General features: G+C 34.7%; 1 protein-coding gene across 1 annotated transcript in view; it reads left to right on the top strand.

Annotated features, from left to right (window-relative positions):
* The first annotated feature begins 5,027 nt into the window (after nucleotides 1-5,027).
* Nucleotides 5,028-23,952, top strand: part of LOC110109037 (repressor of RNA polymerase III transcription MAF1 homolog) — a 27,749-nt gene continuing 8,824 nt past the window's right edge. Inside the window, exons 1-7 of the mRNA XM_020839932.2 lie at nucleotides 5,028-5,184; nucleotides 16,608-16,709; nucleotides 16,845-16,915; nucleotides 17,031-17,080; nucleotides 18,076-18,149; nucleotides 18,230-18,292; nucleotides 18,685-18,772. Coding sequence (XP_020695591.1) covers nucleotides 16,678-16,709; nucleotides 16,845-16,915; nucleotides 17,031-17,080; nucleotides 18,076-18,149; nucleotides 18,230-18,292; nucleotides 18,685-18,772 — 378 coding nt within the window. The 5' untranslated portion in view covers nucleotides 5,028-5,184; nucleotides 16,608-16,677. The remainder of the gene's footprint in view (nucleotides 5,185-16,607; nucleotides 16,710-16,844; nucleotides 16,916-17,030; nucleotides 17,081-18,075; nucleotides 18,150-18,229; nucleotides 18,293-18,684; nucleotides 18,773-23,952) is intronic.

Consider the following 23,952-nt stretch of genomic DNA (forward strand, 5'->3'; position numbering starts at 1 on the left):
TCACTTAGCATTGGAGATTCATTTCACATAGGACCTAAAAGCTGAGTGTTGTGGCATAATGCAAAGTTCTAAGGAAACATTTGGGCTTGTTTTGTGAATGATGTACATGGCAGGGCGAGCAATTGGATTTCAACAGATTTACTAAGTTAGATTACTGTAATGAAAATTTTTTATCTCCTTAAAATATTGGTTTTGACAGTGGAATTAAAGGAAAATAAAGATTTTGAGTGGTATTCTAGGAAGTTAGAATTGACGAAGACTAAATCATAGAAGAAGGAAAAAGATAAGAATCCTGAATTTTCATTATCTTTTATACTAGTTCAATTCAATAAAGTTCTTATGCAAATCATAATTTAAGGTGATATAGAGGATATAGTCTTATGTAAAGAGGAGGCTTTGAAGTGACTTATAATAGAAGAAGAATAAGAAGTGAAAGTTTGAAAGAAGTAATCCGTCAAGAAGGTAAGTAATGCAAATTAAAGTTATAAATGTAATTTTTGTTAATTTTGCATTATATATTGGTAGTTAAATGAATGCAAGAGAAATATGCATTACAAATAATTCTCTAGCTAAAGTATGTTCCTAACCTAGTTTCCTTATATGAAAGTCCTCTTATATATTTGAATCATGAAATTTTCAAATAAGAATTGTTATGTTACATTAAAGATTTTACTAGTTGAAAATATTTTAGAAAGAATCTCAATTCTTAACACATGATACATAGTTTCATTACACAAATAAGTAGCATATAAAGATCTTTATGAAAGCAACAATACAAGTATGAGTTATGTTATAAAAATATAATGAATATCAATTTAACATAAAGTTTGGCTATATGTATATGATGTATGATTTACAAGGATAGTTGGGATAAAATGGTTCTCAAATATGTAATTATCTTATAAGTGGGGCAAAAATGACCCCAAAAGAAATGATACTTGCATAGCATGTGCGGCAAAAGGGAACTCTAAAGAGGCAAAAGGGACCTCTATTAAATTCAATGACGATAATGTCAGGAGTGGAAGGGTAGCCAAACCTTTTTAATGAAAAAAATTGATATTAATTATGGATCTAAGAGAACAATTAAAGGTAATGCCAAATGAGATGTTGTAGTTTCTCAAGGAGTTTAAATTTTTATTTATGTTTTAATATTCTAAATATTTAACATGTATGTTTAATATTATTTACACATGCATAACTTACTGAGCCTAATAGCTTACCAGTTATTTATTACTGCCTGTTTTTACAGGAAAAGGGAAAAGAAAAGTTGAGGAAGTTTGATATGCAAGTATTTAAGTTTTATGTCAATTTTTATTTAAATTTTGAAATATACTCTTAATGTTAGTAAATCGTTTCAATATTGTATTACTTTGAATTATTTAGATTTCCTTAGTGGCTCTGTATTAAGTATTTGATGAAACTTGTGAATTACTATATGCTTCATTTATTGTATTAGATGAGATTTATATGGCATTTTATATAGACTTGAAAATGGAATGACATGTATGAGAAGTTTAGTGATGGAAAGGTTATGTTTATTATTGTTATCATCTACAATACTGTTAAGGGATATTGTGGGGTGTTACAAAAACTCCACCTCAAAAAGATTTAATCAAATCTTTTAAACATGCTCGGATAAGAACTCCCAACAAATTTCTCTCCCTTGTCTCGATCGAAAGCAGCCTCTGACACCTAAATCTTATCACCTACTTCTATCTTATGCTACAATCTTGATTACAAGATCCTGTATAAAGATTTCTTATCATAGCAATGAAATTGTTATGCTCCGAGGCCTTTTCTACGAACATCACTCTTCCCCAGCTAGTGGATCACAAGCAGGTATCTCTCCCACACCCTTCTCTCACTCGATCGACAAGAATCGCAAGAAATCTCGCTCCGGTTCTCTCTTGCTGCCAAGATCTCATGAAGAGTCATATAGCCCCTACATGATCTCCTGACTTGCTTTATTTGCGTCTGATCAGCCTTTCATGAGTAGACTATGAGCGAATCTTTCTCCCTTCATATGTATGTCTTTGGCTCCTTCACACAAAGCTGCGAACGAAACCACTGCCCCTAGCTTCTTGCACATGGGCCAGCAGCTTACCTCCGCCTAGTGCCCAGCCTACGCGATCTCTGTTGCGAACTTCAGATCGCGGCACCAGGCCGCCGCCGAAGCCTCCTCCAGCTTCTCCGATCAAACCAAGTCACCCCAACAACCCTGCAAGCTCCATCTTTCTCCGCCAAACCCTCACTAGCACATCCTCTTCATTCTTGGATCATTTTCTTTAGGTAAGAAAACCTCTGTCCACCTCCGTCTAGTTTGGTTTGTATCCATCAGGCTCTTATACCAGATGTAAGGATCTTGAATGATGAAGAATTCCTTCCTACATGAGCTTCTTGGGAGAGGGGGAAGAGAGAGGGAAGGGAGAAAGGAGAGTAGCAAACTAATTATTTATTGCTTAACCATACCGGTCTATTACAACCTATATCCTATTTATAAGCACAAATGCTACACAAGAAGCTACAAACCTAAATCTAGGACCAATATCCGACACTTCATCATGTCGTAATTATGATATAAAATTGATCCCAAATTAATCATTCGACTTTACATAATAGATAAAAAATTAGTCTTAAAAGTATAATTTTAGATCTGATGTCGCTGAGAAATTGTCTTAATCAAACACGACCTCGATGCAAATATGAGTCGGATGCTTCCCAAATTATATTTGGGACCATCCAAACTTTGATTTGAGTTATAGCCAAATTCAACATCTCAGAAAAACAAACCTAATAACATCAAATGCAGTCTGATCCTAGCCTAATTGAGCCCACATCACTTATACTTGAAAGCTTAAGAACATCATTTGGGATGACTAGTTGATATATGAATATGACATGCTTATTGTAGAATCGGGCAGCTCGACGAGACAAATCCAACGATCCCACGATCGCTTTATTCTGACATTATTATTGCATATAAATGTTCAAATAATTATTCATTATCGAGAGAATTGATACCAGTCGTCAAATAGAACACTCCAAACTTGCCCTAAATCTTCTTCATATTTACTAGGCATTTCACCCCAAGGGGAGGAAGATAAGAGAAAACTAAGGAGCTCTCTTGTATTCTCTAATCAACACCACGAGCAGTCATATCTCTTCCTAATCACTGATCATCGCCAGACTTTTGCCTGTTTATTGGCCACTCTCGGATCTCTTCATAACTAATGACCATCACATGACTTTCACCTACCCATTGCTACCTTAGGATCTCCAAACATTACCAGACTTTTTGACCGTCTGAGATTATCACTGGATCTCTAACAATCACTATGCTATTGTTAAACATTCTCTTGATTGTCGCCACCATATCTTTAATATTTGTCATTCAATCACGATCAAGAGTACCCTTCTAAAATTTGAATTTTTTTAAATATATTATATTGTCATTGTCCTTGAGTTAGGGGGGTTGACCTTTGTAATATGTCAAATAGTAGTAGAATTATTTTAACTGGGTAAGACCCCATTATTTTCCCCTTTTCGGGGATTTTTACATAAAAAATATGGTGTTTGTTATCATTATCTATCTGTGTGCTGAGTTTTAGTGTGTTGCTAAGACATAAAATATTTTTACTCGACCATCGTGAATCTCTCAGCCCGTAATAGTTTGGTGTCATCTATGGACAATATTTCCAACATACTTCTACAATGGCCAACAATCAATCTCTCAATCTAGAATAATAAAATGTGGGAGATCAAATCCCCCTAGGCCTCACTTTAGAATATCGTATGCATAGGATGTAAGAACTTTAAAGTATAATATTTCATTTATTAGAGGAGGTTGGATAATATAGAGTATCATTACAATATGATGGAGTTCTCCCTCCACAATATGAACAAAAGTTTAGAGACAACGCCAATCAAGGAGCACCACCATCCCCACAAACTTACCAAGGTCTCTTCTATGCAATTGGTTCAACACATCCACCCGTTGTAAAAGGGTTTAGATCAACATTATCTTATTGATATCCCTCGAGATGGTATAAGAAATATAATACAAAGCCTTATTTAAGAGGAATTTCTTTTGAGAGAGTGGAATCAATTTAATCATCCACACAAATTTCAAGAGTCCTCACCTTAACAAATGAAATTATCTTACACCCTAGCTTCTTGCTTCCGTTTGAATGTGGTTCCATTTTTTTTCACTTTATATAGCAAAAAAAGAATTGTTTTTTCACAGTGGACTAAAGAGTGCGAAGGAGCACGCGGGAGCTCACGACAACATGCGGGAGTTTTTTTTTTTATGCCGAGCGGGGAGTGGGAGCGGGATTTTTGAAAGATAAAAGTTAAAAATAAATTATTAAATTAGTAAATTTAATCGAAATCTAATCGAGCTCAAATCAAGCTCTAATTGAGCTCCAATCGAGTTTCTTAACGAGCTTTAAATGATATTGTTTGTGAACATAAACGAAAAGAACTCCAAGGTGTTCAAACTTGTTTATTTAGCTATTGAGCATTTATTAAAAGTGTTCTAACTCATTCGTTTACTTTATCAGACGAACATAAACAATTCTTCTCTAGCCAAATCACGACAGCTCGTCGAACACTCGATTTATTTGTAGCCCTAATTGAATTTGAAGCTTATGTATGTAATATATATGTGAATTTATCATTTTATTATCTCAAAAGCCCCCCCAAAAAAAAAGTGACACTATTTTTAAATTGAACCCTTAATTAATATTTTCTGCTTACGATCAAACGCTCATTGATATCGTTCTTTGCTGAGTTGGCACATTCCATTCCCTCGCTCCCGCGGAACTCGGATGGCGCAAGACCAACAAGCACTAATCTTTCTTCATCAGTGTTTAGTTTCAAATGTGCACGAATATTAATACCATCGATCAAATCTAGTGGCTATAATCGATCTTCAGAAATTTCAATTGGTAAATCACCGTTGCATAAGATCTTTATAACTCGGACCGGATTCCCGAGTATGCCATAGTTAGCCACGCGTCTCTCGCGCCTACCTGCAAGCAATCCTATTTAGGAAGCTCACGCATTTCATCCTCTTTGGTTCTTATCTTTTTCGTTTCTCTGCATCTTGCTATCTTACTCTTATAACTCTGTTCCCTTTATCTTCGATTATATCGAGCTACGGATTTTCTCTGCGTCTTGAATCAGGTACGCATCGTTCTAGAGCTGCACCTCTTCTTTTGCATTGATCCCTTTCGACTTGACTTTGAATTTCTTTCTAGGGTTTCCGATTTATTTCTCCTGGATTCCTCTTTTATGAGTGATTTCTTTTATAATTTGTTTTGCTATGTTATTTTTGTTTGTGCTTCTTTAGCTCTTGCTTTCTTTTGTGAGAAAAGCCTGAAGGCGCACGTGAACGTGTAAGTTTAGATTATGATCTGAATGATATCTGAGTTCGGTCGGAAGTGGACATTGGAAAGGTGCTAGAAGTGGGTGTTTCAATGGGTTGGTTCATTGACTTTATTTTTTGGTTTGGAGGCGCTGCTTTGATATCTAAGCAAATGAAATTATGGTTTAAGCTGAAGTGTAAATTTCTATTTTGACAGGCTTCCTTTTTTTTTTCATTGGTTGCTTGTGTACGTTTTTAAGTAATGAATAAATAAATTTTTGATGAAGCATTATATTAGGGGAGTAATTTGAGTGCCATCTATTGAAGATAGAAAAATGCATTATTTCCGGGAAAAAAAAAACTACATTAAAACTTATGTCACTTGAGCAGAAGTGAATTTCTTCTTCAGACTTGATTTTTGCACCTATAAAAGTGTATCGGAATAATCTTTGTGTTGAGCTTGTTTTTTTGGGGGTGTAGCATTACTCTTGAAGACAAGGTAATGAAAGATATAAATTGGTGGTTTGTAATGTACAATGAAGGGTATAAATTACTTCCCTCTGATGAGTATATAAAATTAATATAAGATGATTAAGAAGAGAAGGGGTAAACCTAAGGTTACATCATTCGTGATTTGTTGCTAAAGCGATTAGGGAATACTTGAAATCAAGTATTTCCTATCAATAAACCTAAGGTTACATCAATAGAAGTTATTTAAAATGATTTATGAAAAGTATATTTAGCATTAAAGATGATACTCAACCAGCATGAATAAAAATGAGGATTCTTAGAGGCTGTTTGGTATTGGATTGGATTTAATTTAGTAGGATTTAGTAAATATTGTAAATCCGGATTTAGTAAATCCTGAGGGTGTTAAATCTCAAAAATTGTTTGGTATGATATGTTAAATCCTGATAAACTGTCTGGCAACATAATCAAGGATTTAAGGCGGTTCATTCATTTAAAAATTAAATTTAATGTGCTTTGAATTTAATTTTCGTGTTAACTATGAGTTACTTATTAACTTTAAATTTAATTATCTTTAATAAGTTATAATGATAAATAATATAATTAAAAGTTAGCTTAATTGTTACTAACAATCAAATTGATTACATAGGTGTTAATTAGCAAATTATATATTGCATTACTAATTATCTAATTATATTCTTGAATTCTAATTAATTAATTAATTATTGAAATTACCAATTATTTAACTAAAATTCATATTAATGATTTAATTAATTATTTAAGTATTAAATAAATTTAATTGCAATTATACTACCAATAATTATAATAATCTATAAATTACTAGTATTAATTTAATTAATTTAATGATAATTATATTACTAATTATTCAATTAAATCTTACGTAGGCTAATTTTTCATTTGGGAGGACATTTAGGGTTTGCTTTACATCTTATTCTCTTGCTTGGTCGCTTTTCCTTGTTGCAATTTCTTCCTGGTTGCTTCAGTTTCGAATGTTGTGCGTGCTTTGCATTATGAGACCTCTCTCGCTCGCTGCTTTGCATCCTTCAAAGCCTTCGGATCAGAAGTCATGATGGGAGCTTGCACGCTGCATACTGCATAGGTAACCATCTTTGCTGCCTCCTTCCTTCAAGACTTTCAAGACTAGGGCTAGCTCGCTCGCAATCTCCGTAGTCGGTAAATCCATAAATCCACCGAATGGTGGGATTTAGTAAATCTCGTATTTATGGCGTAAATCCGGGATTTACGTCGGGATTGGGATTTACGGGGCACTCCGAACTATTTGCTAGGATTTACCGTAAATTTGGCGTAAATCCGATACCAAACAACCCCTTAAAGTTAGCCTTAAATAGATGGGATAAGGCTAATTATGATGAGAAACTTTTTTGTAACTTGTGGAAGCTGCAACACTACTGAAATAAAAGAAAATTTAGGATTCTGTTCAAAGAAAAACTATAAAAGGTTTATTTTGACAATTTTTGATATAGGTCTTATAATGTCTATTGCAAATAGTGCACTATGGCACAAATGTCACATGGAAACATAGCAAATAGTGCGTGGCATAGTGCGCTTTATTTTAGATAGTGTAAAACATTAAAAAATTATGAGAACTATCATAGTAATACTAAAAACTGAATTTATGAATAGAACTATCATTCTGATAACGTTAAACATTTATACTTAGGCTTAAATGCTCAACCTCTCATAACTCTAAACACTAATTTTTTTTAAAGTGACGTATTTAAAAAAAATATAACTAATTATCTTAAGAATCATCATAAGATGAATTGCCTCTTCTCAATCATTATCATCGTTGTCTCCTAAACTATAATGTTCTTTGTCATCCTCATCATCTTCATGCTCCTTCGCAAGAGTGTTAATCCTATATAAAGATTCATTCTCTTTTTATTTAGATCACTAATAAAAATGGAAATTAAATAAATCAAATAATAAATGTTAAATTTAATTTTAAATAATAAATCAAAGAAATCAAAATAGCATGTAAACAAGGGCAAGCTATGGGAAATAACACAATAAATCAATAAACAATTGCCTATAAGTAGTGCAAATAACACATATTATTTTGATATTACACGCCTTGCTAAGCAATCTCTCTGTTATTCAGCAAGCATATGGGCAAGAGCAAGCGTTATTGTCATATATGGGTCTTACAAGTTTTTGTTAGTTAAATGTACTGAACATTTTTCATTGAGTTGATTAATCCAAGATCTTGGACATTATAATATCAGGAAGGCGAGGATAACATTTTGGTTAATTCTGCTAGAGGACGACAATGCATAGGGCAGAGATCGAAAAAATGGAAAGAGGGTTAGCATAGCCTGAGTTAATTCCTTTCATGTTGGGCTTCACAAATTAATACATGTCCTTTAAACATTTACATCGTAATATGCAGTGACATAAAGAAGATCATTTAAGTGTTAAAGATAAAGTATGTTAACCCATTATAAGACCAATTATGCTATATGGAAATAAGTGTTTGGCAACAAAGAAAAATCTAATATCTAAGTTGTGTATCATAAAAAATAAGAAGATTAAGTGGATGTGTAGTAAAAGCAAGAAGGTTGAGTTACAAATTTAATATTAAAAATAGTGACAGTGGGAGTAACACCAATTAAGGTTTCAATAGTGGAAAATATGCTTGAAACATAAAGAAGGAATATCTGTAAGAAAAAAACTTTGCTTGACAATGTTATAACATCAAATAGAACATTTAAAAAGAATAATTCAAAAGTTGGATTCATAAAGCAGATTGAAATGGTTCGCATAGGGCGGCTAAAAGGCTAATAATGTCATCAATTAATATTTCGTACTAGTTTGAATCTGATTTCCACAAGAAATTATGAACAAAATCCACTCATAATTGTATTTGGATAAATAATTTGACTTATTGTTGATTTTGCTTAAAATCCGAGCGAGCTTCAAGTAAGGTTCACTTGTTGGGTATTAATGTCAATCCCATATAACTAATGCTGTTAATAGACAAAAGTACAAAAACATGGACCAGTAAAACAAGAATCATTTAGATTATTACTTCAGTGATAATGGTTAAATAAGATTTATTTAGCATGCACAAGTCACAATTGAAGGGATTCTACCCGAGTGAAAGGCTAATGCAAGCTTGAGATTGTTGCTAATTTTATACTAAGAAATTGTTAAAAAAAAAAGCTTGAGATTGTTGCTTCAGTGATAATAGCACCTTTTGGTTTTAACATAGAGCTCCTATGTGTCATTTTTAGAATAAAAGCGGTAAAATTATTAAATGAACAAAAGTAAAAAAATAGTCTCCCGATCATTAACAAATGCCCAATTTAATTCTAAACTTTTATAATAACCCAATATAGTCCTTCAACTATTAAAAATATTTTAAGTTGGTCTCAATGTCAAAGGTAACCGTTAAAGTTAACTTCAACTATTAAATGTGAGGGTTTAGGTGATAGGGTGTATGTGAGATTATATTATTATTTTTTTATATGTTTTATTATTTATCATATTAAAATAAATATAAAATAATAATGGAAGTTAACCAACTAAATAACAAGGATGAATACTTAATAAATGATAGATCATATCGAATTCCATAACGTTTGTTATGAAAGTGTTATCATTGATTACAAAACTTAATAAAATGGTAAATCATACCGAATTCCATACCCTTTGTCATGAAAGTGTTATAATTGATTACAAAGTTCCAAAACACTTTTACAAAAATACTATCAGTCACCACAAAATATAAAAATATCATGTTAAAAAGATCATGTTATGAAAGAAAAAAAACCCCCACTGATGTCCTTTATAATGTGTAAATGCAAGCTAGCACAAAAAATTGTATTGTGTATTGTATCCTCCAAGCTTCGTACTTTGTCTTCTTTCCTTAGGATGTATGGACCTATTAGCAAGCACAATACCAAATTAGTAGTTGGAAAAGTTGAAGTGCGCATGTATTTATAAAATTATGTTTGCTAATTTACTAAAAACCCTTTATTTGACAATCCTTGTGCGCACACATTCAATATTGGTCTTATATTTATTTTAATATGATAAATGATGAAATATATAAAAAAAATATAATTTCATATGCATCCTAACACCCAAAGTGCCATCACTTTTGACTGTTGAGGTTAACTTTAACTATTACTTTTGACTTGAGGATCCAATTGAGATATTTTCTAATAATTGGAGAACTATATTGGATCATTTTGAAAGCCTGGAATTAACATTTACTAATTGTCAGAGGGCTATTTTGGGCTTTTACTCATTATTAAATAAATTGTTGAAAGTTTAAACCAAGAATGATGGTAAGTAATGTTTAAAAAGATAAAATCAGAATTCGAGGCATTTTGCCTTAGCGAGGTGGATTGAGGCGTAAGATTTGAGCTAGATTGAGGAATAAGCTAAAAAAACACATGAATTTACAAATAATTCATAAAAAATGATAAAAAATAAAATAAAACATCAACATATTTATTTGATTCATCATCATAAGGGTATAAACGACACATCTCAATATTAAATGTTATTATAAAATAAAATTTTGAAATGAAATCAAAGTAAACACTCATTTAAAACTTAAATACATCATAAAAATTAGGATCCATGGTAGCCTCATCCTCACTTTCATATTTTTCATAATACCCCTCTTATTTTATAATTATATCATCCTTGAATTCTATTTCATTGGCATCTTCTAAACCTTCTTCAATTATAACATTTTTTTACCTTCTCATATTAATTAACATTTGATTAAATGTAATATAAACTAAAATAATAAATTAATAACACAACAAAATAATTTATTATATTTAAATCATCATTTGATCTTTTTTTTTTAAGCTTGAAGTCCACTTTGCTATTTTCCTTGAATTGATTGTGAAGTAGATGTTCTTACCAATTCAATAGTTATTTTAATATTAGCATTGATATCTTTATTCTCATCATCATCAAACACATTTCTCCATTTTCAATTTTCAATTTTTCATTTTTTTTATTGCTATCCATTCATCATTTGCAAAAATATCATTAATAATCAAATGATTTATTTCATCATCACCAGTTATTTGTTTCTATAATTTGAAGTGTTTATCTTTTAAATTTTTATTAAACATAATACAATTATTCAACCTTGTTTATTCGTTCTATAGTTAATTTGTTCTTTTTCTTTGTATAATATAATAAAAAATATATAATAATGTTATGATTCATAGAATTTTAGAGGGAAAAATATGCTTCTTATTATTATAGAAAATTATCCCTATTTATAGAACTATACAAGATGTCTTAATAAAGAAACAAATAACTTCTAATTGATACATAATTGCCTCAATATAATCCTTCCTAATTCAGCTATTCAATGTATAGAAGGAGATTTGCGTTATCCAGGTGAGCCTCCCACAGATTCTCATCTTGACCATGGGATCAACTATCAAGGGATGACTGAGATTTTGACACTCCCCCTCAAGCTGGAGAATATAGATCTATCATTCCCAGCTTGGAATTAGTCGCTCAGAGGTAGAGCTAACAAGTCCCTTGGTACACCATATAGTCCTCTATTTGGTCAAAACTTGGGAGGAATTAACTTCAGACATTGTGACAACGATGAAGGCTATATCAAGCAGAACATCAATAAAGGCTACATTGATTATAGATAGGATAGCAACCACAAGAGAAATCCGGCAATGGAGGTTGGTGATGGGAACCTATCCTCAAAATTCCGACCATGAAGGCTGGTTGAAAGACCAGTATTCCTTAGAATTTTGGCAATGAAGGCCAATTGTGGGAACTTGTATTCCTTAGAATTCCAGCAATGAAGGCCGGTAGTCGGAAAGTGTATTCCCCAGAATTCCAGCAATGAAGGCCGATGATGGGAACTTTGTATTCCTCATATTTTCGGCTATGAAGGCCTGTTTTACCTCTCTAGACTGTACTACCTGGAAGATGACATTTTTGTGTCAAATGAAGACCGACTATCTATTTGATCTTGGATAGCAATGAAGACTTCCAAAATTAAGATTTCTTCAATCTTTAGTTATGGAAATAAAGGACTTTTTTTTTAAAATAACCTCTCGGTTTAGTAAATTGAACCGAACTGAACCGAGCTTTAAAGGACTTGGATCGAGAGAAGCTAGGGTATGAAGCCTTTCTTTCGCACGTGTGAGTCGGACGTGCTTCAATTCTTTGAAAGCTTCGTTTGCCTCCATCTATGGCTTCGTTGCTTCGTAGGCGTTGTAGGCACACGTCGCTTCTTCGGCTCCTTAGTGGCTATCCGATTACGCTCCTTCGACGTCGTTGTTGTTCTGCTTTGGGTGCGTCGCAGGAGGTGCTTCTTTGGCTCCTTCGTGGCTGTTTGACTATGGTCCTTCGATGACTGCTCCCTTCTGTCGGATCGGAAGTTATGATGCTTGGATTCGTTCCTTCGTGGCTGTTCGACCGTTCGCTGGTAGTGCGAGAGTCGGATGGAGCTTCGTAGCCCTGCTCCTGTTCCGCCTGGTGCTGCCTCCTTCTAGTGCTGATTCCGCCTGGATGTTCGACTCTGCCTGGTGCTGACTCCGCTTGCTTGTGTTCGTCCGAGTCGGAGGCAGTGTCGGCGGTGTCTAGCAGCTCCGATTTCTTCTTCTTTTTCTTTTCCTCATCCGACGATTCTACGATCGTTCTTCAATCGACAATTAAGGCCGTTGGTTCTGATATCACGTTAGAATTCATAGAATTTTAGAGGGAAAAATATGCTTCTTATTATTATACAAAATTATTCATATTTATAGAACTATACATGATGTCTTAATAAAGAAACAAATAACTCCTAATTGATACATAATTGCCTCAATATAATCCTTCCTAATTCAGCTACCCAATATGTAGAAGGAGATTTGCATTATCCAGGCGAGCCTCCCACGGATTCTCATCCTGACCATGGGATCAACTGTCAAGGGATGACTGAGATTTTGACAAATAATAATATATAATAAAACAAATTATAAACTTAACGAGAATGTGTTGTCTCAAAATGCCTTGAGGCGTATGCCTCATTTTAAAAAGCGTAAGCCTTATTGATGTGAAACCAGGAATTGTTTCTTGGAAGTTAATAGAAGGTTGTTTAAAGTGATGATAATACAATTCAATGCTTCTCTAATTTAACGATTCAATAAAGATCTTAGAAGTTAACAATGTCTAGGCAAGTAGCTCCAACTAAGTTTGCAAGATTTTAAAATAACAACATCAATAGCAAGTAATGAAAATGAATGGCCAACTAGAATCCGACGGTTAACAAAGCAATCGTCTCACCTTGAGGCCACGCTCATGCTCCTACTTCTAGGTTCGTTGGAGGAAGAACAACCACACAAGTGACGAGACCACTCCGAGGGCGACGGTGCCATAGATCCGTAGGGAAGGAGAGGAAGGCGCCGGATGCGAAGGTGACGCGGGACTACGTCCTTTGATGATCCACGTGTAGACGGAGAAGTAGTCGTCGATGGATTCCACTAGTGTTGGTAGAATCCGATCCAGGTATTCTTCGACGGTGTCGTCGAAGTCAAAACCGACGTCGAAGAACGGCGATCTGAGGATATTAACTCTTCCTTGATTGTCGTACTCAAACCCGAAGTTCCACTCGGGTTCCTCCATACATCATTGAGAGGAGAATGAAAGGTTGCCACGAAGAATTCTCCAAAGGGAAGAGGGTGGTCGGCGGATTGTAGAGAGGAGGGGAGGCTGACGGTGGGATTAGGGTGAGGGGAGAAGTAAATTTTAGAAAAACTGAATTAGATTTCAGTTTTAGGGATTTTGGGGGGAAATAACAATGAAATTTGAAATTCCAATTAAATGCAATTAAAGCATTAATTGAAAAAATTTCGGGTGAGGCCAATGGGGAGCCGGCGGTGGGGAGAGAAGGGAGCAATTTAAAACTGAAGTTATTTTCAGTTTTAATAAGATCGGAGGGAAAATTATTTGCATTCAGTTTAAGATTTTAAATCACATGAGGGGATTGAGCACCTACTTAATTAGGGAGCTTGATAGGGGGGGCCGGCGGTATAGCTGGAGAGAGGAGGGCTTGGAGAGAGAGGGAGATTGTTTTCCAACCATGACATGATGATTAGGATAAGTTTTAAAGAAATCCAAATTGATTTTATTTTCTATTTGGATTCATTTACAAACTTTCCAAATATGGACTTTCCAATTTTGGGAAGAATTTGAAATTTGAATTTCAAATTTCAAACCGACATGAGCGGAGATGAGGTGGGTGGAAAGATGGCCGGTGGCGAGGTGGTTGGTTGTGGTGGGGAGGGTGGCCGGCGGCGGGAAATCCAAGGAAGGGGGCGGCGGCTAGGGTTAGGGGAAGGGAATTTTGGTGGAGCTTTCTTGTGAGAAGGGAAGGGGATTAAAAAAAAAAAAAATAGAGAACTCACCAAGAGATCTTTCATGCACTCACAAAGAGAACAAAGGAAGAAACTTTCATTCATTAAGCAATAGTCTCAAATACAATGATAAAGCCATTATATAGGCTAACTGGAAATAAAAATACATAAAGACAACAACGCCTTTGGGCTACAATAAGCACTAATTCCCTCATAGGTGTACAAAAGGAAAACACAAAATAGAAATGACATGAATAAAAATAAAACATCAAAAATAAAGACTCTGAATCATGACCGTCGATCGGCGTCTCCGGCGATGGTACACGTGTCGAAATCTGATGTCCCCATCACTTATGGGCACTTGTGAGTAAGGGTGTAAACGAGTCGAGTCAAGTATTTGCTTAATTGAGCTAAGATTGTTTAGTTCTTGGTGAGCTCGAGCTCGACTCGAGCTTGAGCTTGACTCGATTGCTAAGCTTGATTTCTTAGTTTTAAATTAAAAATTTTAATTTTTAAAGATTTTTAATTTTTAATAAGAATTAATTTAAAAATATCAAAATATTTATATAATGCTAATTTAAATTAATTTTTAAATATATTTTAAGTTAATTGAGCGGTTCAACGAGCTTTTGAGTCAAGCCAAGTCGAGCTCGAGCTCGATTAACATACGAGCTCGAGTATAGACTCGATAATCTCGACTTGTGAGCTCGTTAACGAGTCAAGTTCTAGCCGGCTCGCGAGTTGGCTTGACTCACTTGTACCCCTATTAGTGAGGCTGAAGCCTCAAGGTGCTCATTGTGCGCCTCACTTCGAGGCGTGCGCCTTGAACTATTTTTTAAACCACGATGGTAAGTAATTCTAAGTAGGTTTGAATAAAAAACTTGTTAATATTTTTCCCCTTCTAAAAAATTATACTTGATCTTTCAACAAGGACAGTAGAAAGAGCCACGGGAGAAAAGGAGGCCTTAGGTAGAATATGAGGGTAGATAGGTCTCGTGAAAGGAGGCCCTAGGAACCAATGAAAAAAAGGTAGAACGGTAAATGGAATAAGTCAAGTTTTTTAGATGTTTTTCGAAAATATTTAACCTAAATGATATTGGAACAAGACTAACTTGAAACAATGTCTTACATCTGGTGGGTTATGGATAATAATGATTTTCAGATAAATTTATATGCTTACATATGCATGTTAAATATTTCATAGAAGCTAGGCACTTAAGCGGATGTACGCAACGATTGTTGCACTTTATGCTAAATTTAATGGAATATAGTTTCCATATATTTCCTATATTTTAGATTAAATCATAGGATTTGACATCCCTTTAGAAGTTTGTTAGAATAAAATCCAATGGACATGAGGAAAAAAAATAAAATAAATATATATATATACACTTCCGAGACATGTACGCTCACATATGCATGTTATATATTTATGTACCTGATCAGTACAAGTGATAATTCCGAGACGGGTGTTATATATATATATATATATATATATTGGGATAGACTACTGTTCTTTTAGAAGAATATAGTCCTTACACATTATATTATCGATCACCTCGTCAACATATTTGAATGATTAAGATTTAAAGTAGCTGAAAACTACTTTTAACATTCCCAATGTTCTTTAGCTACTTTAAATCTTAACCATTAATTTTTTTATGGATGGTGTAAGCTGTGCAAGGAGAGTAGACTATAGCTTCCTAAAAGGATTATATATGTATTGGAAGAGAGAGAGAGAGAGAGAGAGAGAGAGAGGTGGAGAGTTTTTTTTTTCTTTTTACGTTATCAACGTTTTTTAGTCACTTCAGATTTTGGTCATCCAAAATTTATGAGTAATAATTAAAGTTGTTTGAGGATAAGTGACTCTCTTTTTAAATGAATGGTAATCTTGCTCACATATATATATATATATATAAAACTAACAATTTAGTGTTTTTAATAAGTTATGCATCATAGACAGTGAAATTTATTATTGATTTATAATGTATTTGAGTCCTTACGAAATTTAGTGAATTGGATATTTGGATGTAGGAAGTTGATGTAAAGTCGCAAACTGAATATTTTACTTTAATAGACTGGTTCATCCAACTCGAATGACAGGATTCCTGATTAATGCCAAGATTATGAATCATTTATAACAAGACTAAGGCTTCGTTTGGGACAGCTTTTTTACCACTTTTTAAAACAGTTTTTTAGTACAAAAATTTCTAGTTAATTTTTTTTTTTACTATAAAGCTACTTTAAAAAAAATAGAAAGACAGTTGTCCCAAACAAAACCTAAATAAGATATCAGTTTGACTGTGTCATTGCTTGAGTATCTTACTTCCCGTTTTCTGTTTTTCTTTTCCTTATGATCTATGATCTTTCTTGTTCTTTCTATTCCACAGGCCATCATGGATTCTAGATTTGCTCCTTAGAGATATAGTTTATAATTTTCTCAATCTCTGGATTGCCGATATGAAATTTTTGGAATTTACTACTTTGGACAGGTGATTTTTAAGTTATGGTTTAAGCAATTCAGCATGTAGCTATATTTTCTGTTGCTAGATAGTGCTCTAAATGTGCAATGCTACCGGCAATCATTGTGTTTATCATATTCTGAGACAATAATTTAACTTTTACAGTATAAATCTGTTCCTTAATGATTTGAATCTTGGAGAAAGTACTATCAAAGGAAGTCTTGAAGCCTATTCTTGTGAGAGAAATTTATCTATTCTTATTTAAAATATGATGTGCTATTCTCTTCTTGCAATCTGTTAGAGTAGCTTTTATGCACTCAATGAGTTCTTGCTCTCAAATGGAATTTCCAGGCAAGCCAACATCGGTGGACCGAAGGATTTCCGATAATCTGGAGCATGAGGTAATTTTAAATTGTAGATTTGTGACAATAAGAGCTAGAAAACATGGTACATTAACTTCAAGCTACAAGTGACAAATATGAAGAACCTGAAGTTTGAAATGGTTTAATAACGTTCAATCAAATAAGATTCTGCTCTAAAGAAGCTTTTTTCATGTTTGTTACTTATGCTGAGAACTCAAGCTTTATTGATGATAAAATTTTCCTACTGTTCAAAATTTGAAGTATCTCATGATATCCCAGCTATTGAGGGTCTGGTTTATGTATCCTTCGTTACTATTTGTTCCTTCTTAAAGCTTAGTCTGCTGTTAACTGTAGTGTAAGTGTATATCTAAATCTAAATAAAATTCAGCATTTAGATAGCAAAAAAATAGTAAAAGCGATACATAAATACTAGTTATATCAAGTTGACTTCGCCTTTTCTGTCCCAAAAGAGTTATAGTTTTGAGAGATTTGAGAGAAACTGAATTAATTATGCTTCTCCACCCCTGACCCGATCTTTCTATGTTGATGTGGTATATGCGATCTTTTTTTTTTCCCGTGTTTTTGTTGGTTTGTGTGTGTTTTGGGGGCAGGGTGGTTTGGTTGTTGTGCTGAAGAATCAGTTAGTGATTTAATTAATTTGCCCTTAGAGTTAGTTGTCCTTGTGTCTATGACACCATGTATCTTATCTCATGATTCAGGAGTTAATGTGGCATTTTCCTTTTATTCTTTTAGAAGTTAATATGGCAGTTTGATACTTTGATGCTATTGCTTTCATAACTTTATAATTGCAGTCTATATTTTTGAATGGTGGTTAAGTACCATTTTATGCTATTTTCTGCTGAATAAAATATATATTTATCAATTAATTCTCTTTTTTCTCCTTGTAATTTGATTTACTACATAAGTTGGGGCTATTTACTATTATGGCGAGTTATATGTCTTGTTGCCATTGTTGATTTTTGTTCAACTCTTTATTTTTTTATATCTTTATTGCACCTCGTCTCTTGTTGTAGATTCTCGATTATCTAAGCCAATCTGCAGACAGTGATCCCTCCTCTCCTGTGGAATACCTTTCCAGAAGATCAAGGTGGTGATATGCCTTAAATTTTATTGTTCTTGTTATAATATTTGAGCACCTGATTTCTATTATCTTTTCTTTTGTCTCAGCCGTAGAACATTGATTTACCTGGTCCTGACTCTCGGACATATGTATCCTGATTACGACTTCCGGTAAACCTTTGATTTTGTGACATTCAAAGTGGGGGAAAGTTCTTGGGTAATGTCATTGCCAGCTTGTGAAAAGGCAGCATGACAACCCGTCTTTTGTCTTTCCTACCGAACTATGGGAGTGTTGTCAAATGGTTTGACAGACGGTATGCATAACCGTTGCTCAGTGAGCTGAGAGTTCAAGTCTCTCCATTTCCCAGCAGTGTTGTGTGGTTACCTTTATAATATTAACATAGTATTTTATGAATAAATGCTCCTTTTTCTGTCTTTTCTCTTCTACTATCTTCATTACATCTCTCCTTTTCCTTCTAATGAGCTTACCCCCCTTTCCTCCCTCCAGCCCCTCGCTTTCTACTAATGTGACATCGCATTGTTACCCTTTCTTGGCTTAACAGTGCAGTGCAGGCACATTTGTTCTTCACAGAGGAAGAATGGGATAGCTTCAGGCAGATTTTTGACACCTACTTGTTTGAAGCTGCTAAGGTATACTCTCTCTCTCTGGACGTTTTGTTTTTTTTGTGGTAAATTTAAGATGTATGGTGAAATAATTATATTAGAGAGATAATTGCAATAACACCTATTGAAAATAAACATAAGCGAAGAATAGATTTAGATCATTTGGCATACACAACAATGGGGAAAAAAATGCATCAAGAAGGTAGGTGGATGTTAATGTGAAATTGGGAAGAAAAAATTGAAAGTTAAAAGATAAAATGGAGAACTCGCACAAAAATACATGTAGAATAGCTTCATATAGCAGTTAAAATGAATGAGCGGATAAGCAGGATTCTAAAATTACCACCAAATACATAAAGATAGGGCTAAGGATGCTGACGCTAAAGTGGATATATTATGCGAAAGAAGGTTCACCATCTTTCTTTTTGTCTTACTAACTTTGTTCAGATGAAATCAGGGGAGTATCGTTTTGATGAGTCATTTTATATCTTTTCAACGACCTATGTTGTGGTGAAGGGATGTCTACATGATAGATTTCCGGTGTGCAAAAGGCCCTAGAATGATTTCACAACCATTTGTTTGACCGGCAATTAAGAATGATTCTGGCATTGTGTTTGTGGGATTTTGATACCCTTTGTCGGGGTCTTTGTAGCACATGACATCCGGTGGATAAAGCTCATGATGCTTTTATATTATCCTCAACTTTCTCGGGCATTTACTGGCTCTTTTGAAAGAGGGTTCGATCTGCTTCTTTAGGCAAGATTAAAGAAAAAATTAATTTGTAAGCACAGGCCTCAAGTTTGACTAATAGGTCTGCAAACAAATAAGATTTAATCTTATCATTCTACAAATAAAATGTGAAACCTTAGATGGTTTGTGATGGGGACATCGTCAGAGATTGCGACACATGTACCATCAGGAGATGCCGGAGATCGATGGCCACGATCATGACCTTTATTTTCATCATTTTATGTAGTAGTTTATTTGTTTTTTTATGTTATGGGTATTTGGTCGTTATTGTAGCCCGAGGGGCATTTTAGTCTTTTGTTTTCTTGTCATTTTGAGGCCTATTTATATGGCCATTTTCTCATGTAATTTTTTTAGTTTTTGATGAATGAAAATTTGCTCTTTGTTCTCTTTGTGAGTTCATGAAACCTCTAAAGATCTCTTTGTGAGTTCTTGAAGAGGAGACCGTCGGAGATCTCTTTGTGAGTTCTACCGGTGGATTGGTGTTGAGACCGTCGGAGATCTCTTTTTGAGTTCTACCGGTGGATTGGTGTTCAAGGTTTGTCATTTGAAATTTCTTTGTTTTTCTCCCCAATCTCTTCTTCCCCCACTTAGCCGAAATCCCCATCTTTTTTTTTTTTCTTTCAATTCCCCACCACCACCCAAGATCCACCGCCGGCCAGCCTAGCAGCCAATTCCCTCCGCCTCTCCCTCTTGAAGCCTCCCACCATTTCAATTTCAAATCTCTTGAGTTATTAACCTTCTTAATTGGTGCTTATGCAATTAAGCCAACCATTAAAGAGATTAAATCCAAATTCGAAATTCAAATTTGATCTCCCTCTCATTTTAAATCTTGGGAAGTTACTTAAGCTCTAATTAAATCTGAAATTAAAATTCAGATTTAATTGAATTTCTTACTTAAACTTGGGCCCCACCCTCATAACTCCTAAATCTCTCTCTCTCCTCCTTTCCCCGGCGACGAGTCCTCTCTGGATTACTTGTCTATTAGTGGCATCGTTGAGTTTACTTACAATCCTCCTCCGCTAGCCCATATTTTCGAGAGCAATGAAAGGACCTCAAGGTGAATGATCTAAATTTTAAACGTATGGCTTTAGTAGTAGCTATTTGCATTATCTAGTTTATTTTGGTTATATTTTGCAAGACTCTTGTAATTCTTAAATGTAATCACTGACGTTAACATAATCTATCACGAAGTTTCTTGAATCCAACTTGAGTAAGCTAGATTTTATCGTTAACCTTGCAAAGTTAAACTCTCATTAATCTCGAACGCGCAATTCATGTTTCACCGCATGTGGTTTCACATCAGTTTGGTTACATAAAACACCAGGCTTTTCAATAACCAAGTTAGGTGAGTAAATGTATTAAGATTTGATCTATGTTAAAAAAGCTAGAGGTAGACCTATGTTAAGTTGTTGCTGATGTAGTATTCTACAAATCAAAATATTTTGGGCATCCCATCTAATTGATATATTCATGAATATCTTGAAGTTGTCTGGAACAAAATTGATTTGATCCCATTTTTGTGCATTATAGTGTGAGGAGAGACATGCTTAGGTTGGGCCGGGAGCTTTGGGTTAGAGGACAAATCTAGTGGGCAGTAAGGGAAATGTGGGGTCAGATGGAATGCATCAATTTTTGCAAAGACTGCTAGGCATTATATCAAATGGTTTTTTGGATCTTAAGGTTCAGAATTACGTTTTTTATGTCTCCAATTTTATTTATTATTATTTTGTTTTTTGGAATGTTAATGATTTCTTATGTGGGTCAAGCCTTGGAAGGAAATGGTGCTGTTAGGTGGTGTTTGTACCGAGCTGCATAGAATTGAAGGCACGAGGAACTTTAGTTTTGAAAATGCCAATATCCAAACCACTAAATGATTTTTTCCGTGATCTTTTTTTGAGTTGTTCATGCTTTATTTCAGTTTCATTCTTAACAGATCTGCGTGGCTCCGTGCTCAATGCTTAGATTGTTGTTAGTGTCACTATGCACTTGGTTTCCCAGTGGCTGGCAGCAGCTGGGCCTGTGTAACTTTTCTTACATTATGGGAAACTATTTTTTTTTTTCATTAGCCAACTTGTTCATGTTTCTTGGTTTTATCAGATAAATATAGCAGCAAACCTACCAGACATATTATAGAGTGCAAGATTCTTAGGCAGCTGAAAGTTTCTCAATGCTTTCTTAATTGTACTCTTGGACAGATGAAATCATGTTACTTTTACATAATCTAATTTTACATTTTTGCCTGTCCGCGATTTCCGATCTTCCTTTCATGGTGGTTTCTTCACTTGGACTATTTTGCAGGTTTTATTGATTAGATTATTTTATGAACGATTAATAAGTTTATTAAAAATTGATTTGAAGGCAATTTGTTAATTTCTTTTTATCTACTGTATTTTATTTATTTATATTGAATTTCAATCATACAACTTTAAAATGTTCAGAAAATTGTAAATGTAATCTTAGGTGGGAATAAATGAGATATACTATTATTATCAGTTGGACTAGTAAGTTAAATTGGATCGTGGCCTTCAATAATCAAGTTCCCACTTTTAGTACCATGTCAAGACTCCATGGATCCATAAAGACAAGAGTTTAGTGCTGCTATTTGTGACATCTTGTTTTCCTTGTTGCTTAAATTATCAGCGAACTGTGAACTACTCCATATGCTCATGCATTCATTGTTCCAGCAATGAGCATTATCTAGGAGGACACTTGAGATTGTTTCTCAAATTCTGTTGATTTTTTGTCTTAAAATGCCTTCATATACCTAAGTGTGATGGGCCCATGATAGGGAATATGTAATGTAAGGTGTATTTAGTGGGTGTTAGGCTATTATTAGGATTATTAAATTATCGTGGAGTTGATACGCCTTAGGGTTGCACAAATTCGGTTTTGCCCTAATTCCCCTTAAATGAAGAGAATAATTCTTCACAAAAAGCACAATTCCACGTAGAAGTAGATGAGAGGAACAAAACAAGATCAAAAGCAATGAATTCCCACGGTAAAATCACAAGAGTTGAGCACTTTGATGATTTTCGGATTAGGGCACAAACCTTCCAAAAAGATGAGGAAAATCTCTCAAAATTAGGGCACAATCACAATAAAGAGAAGGGAATCCATATAGTATTGAAAGAGAAGCAAGTTCAACACAAAAGAAAGATACAATTTGTCCACTTCGAGAAGGACAAGGTCTCCCACTACAAACCCTAGAAAACTTAGAGAAAAAATAGAAACGGCTAAGAGAAAACCCAAATTCTGCATAACCCTAGAAATCCCCCCTTAATCCCTACTTATAGCAAGCAAAAGACCAAACAAAACCCACTAGTGGGCCGCCCAAGGTGAACCGCCCAGCCTAGAGCAGACACGAGCCAAACCGGTCCAGGATTGGACCGGTTCAGCTCAAGGCCGAACCGCCCAGCCCGCTCCGCCTCGCCCCCTGCTTCCCTTCGGCTGGCCGACTTGCGCTGCTCCCTCCCCCGCCGCTTCCGCTCGCCTGGTGGTCGCCGGCCCTCCCTTTGCTGATAGGAGGCGGAACGCATCAGGAGTCTTACTATTTTGTTGTATGCCATAAATAAGTTCTCTTAGAAGAATTGGTGCTATAAAGTAAAGCACGCAACAAAACAAATAAGAAGAAAAAAGCAGAAATGAACATAAAGAATTAGTGTGGAAAACCCAAAATGGATAAAAATTATGGAGCCACACTATGCGACATCAAGAAATTCACTAGAAAAGTTAGGAGTTGTTCACATCTTTCTTTTCACACTCTTCTTGTCTCTCTTCATTTCTCTCTTCGTTCTCTACTCAGAACAGACAATGAAATGCTTTTCAATACACTAAAGGACACAACCCTTCAAGTGAAATAAAAAAAGGAAGAAAAAACTACTTAGCCCGACACGCAATGCCGCGATGTTGAGATTTGTAGTGTCGCGACGCTCCATTCTTTGTCTCTAAGTATGCCATGGAGCGTTGCAGCGTTGGAGTTTGGACCGCCGTAGTGCTCTGCTCTCTGTCTCCTGTCAAGACTAGAGCGATGCAGCCATGGTTTTGAAAATCAGATCAGACTGGCCAGTTCGATCGGTTCAACCGTGAATCGGTCATATGGCCGACTTGGTCCTCATGAAAGATAGGCCCAACATCAAACCGGCTAGAACCGATTTGAACCGAACCAGTGAGAATTAGTTTGAGCCACCAGTTCAAACATCCAACCATTGAACCGATCCCGGTTCATTTCATAACCTATTTAAATAATTTAATTTAATATAAAATATTTAATTAAATGCTATATTAATTTAAATATAACACATTTTATTTAATAATGAGCTAAAATTTTAATAATAATTAGGTATCAATTAAGCATCAACAATTCATACCCACATAATCCCACCACCCCATGTGGCTCTCTATGTTGCACCGATACACCTATTTATGAAGGCGTGCTGTATCCGATACACCGATACACG

The sequence above is a fragment of the Dendrobium catenatum genome, unplaced genomic scaffold (genome assembly GCF_001605985.2).
Source record: "Dendrobium catenatum unplaced genomic scaffold, ASM160598v2 original_scaffold_96786, whole genome shotgun sequence".
In the NCBI taxonomy this organism is placed as follows: Eukaryota; Viridiplantae; Streptophyta; class Magnoliopsida; order Asparagales; family Orchidaceae; genus Dendrobium; species Dendrobium catenatum.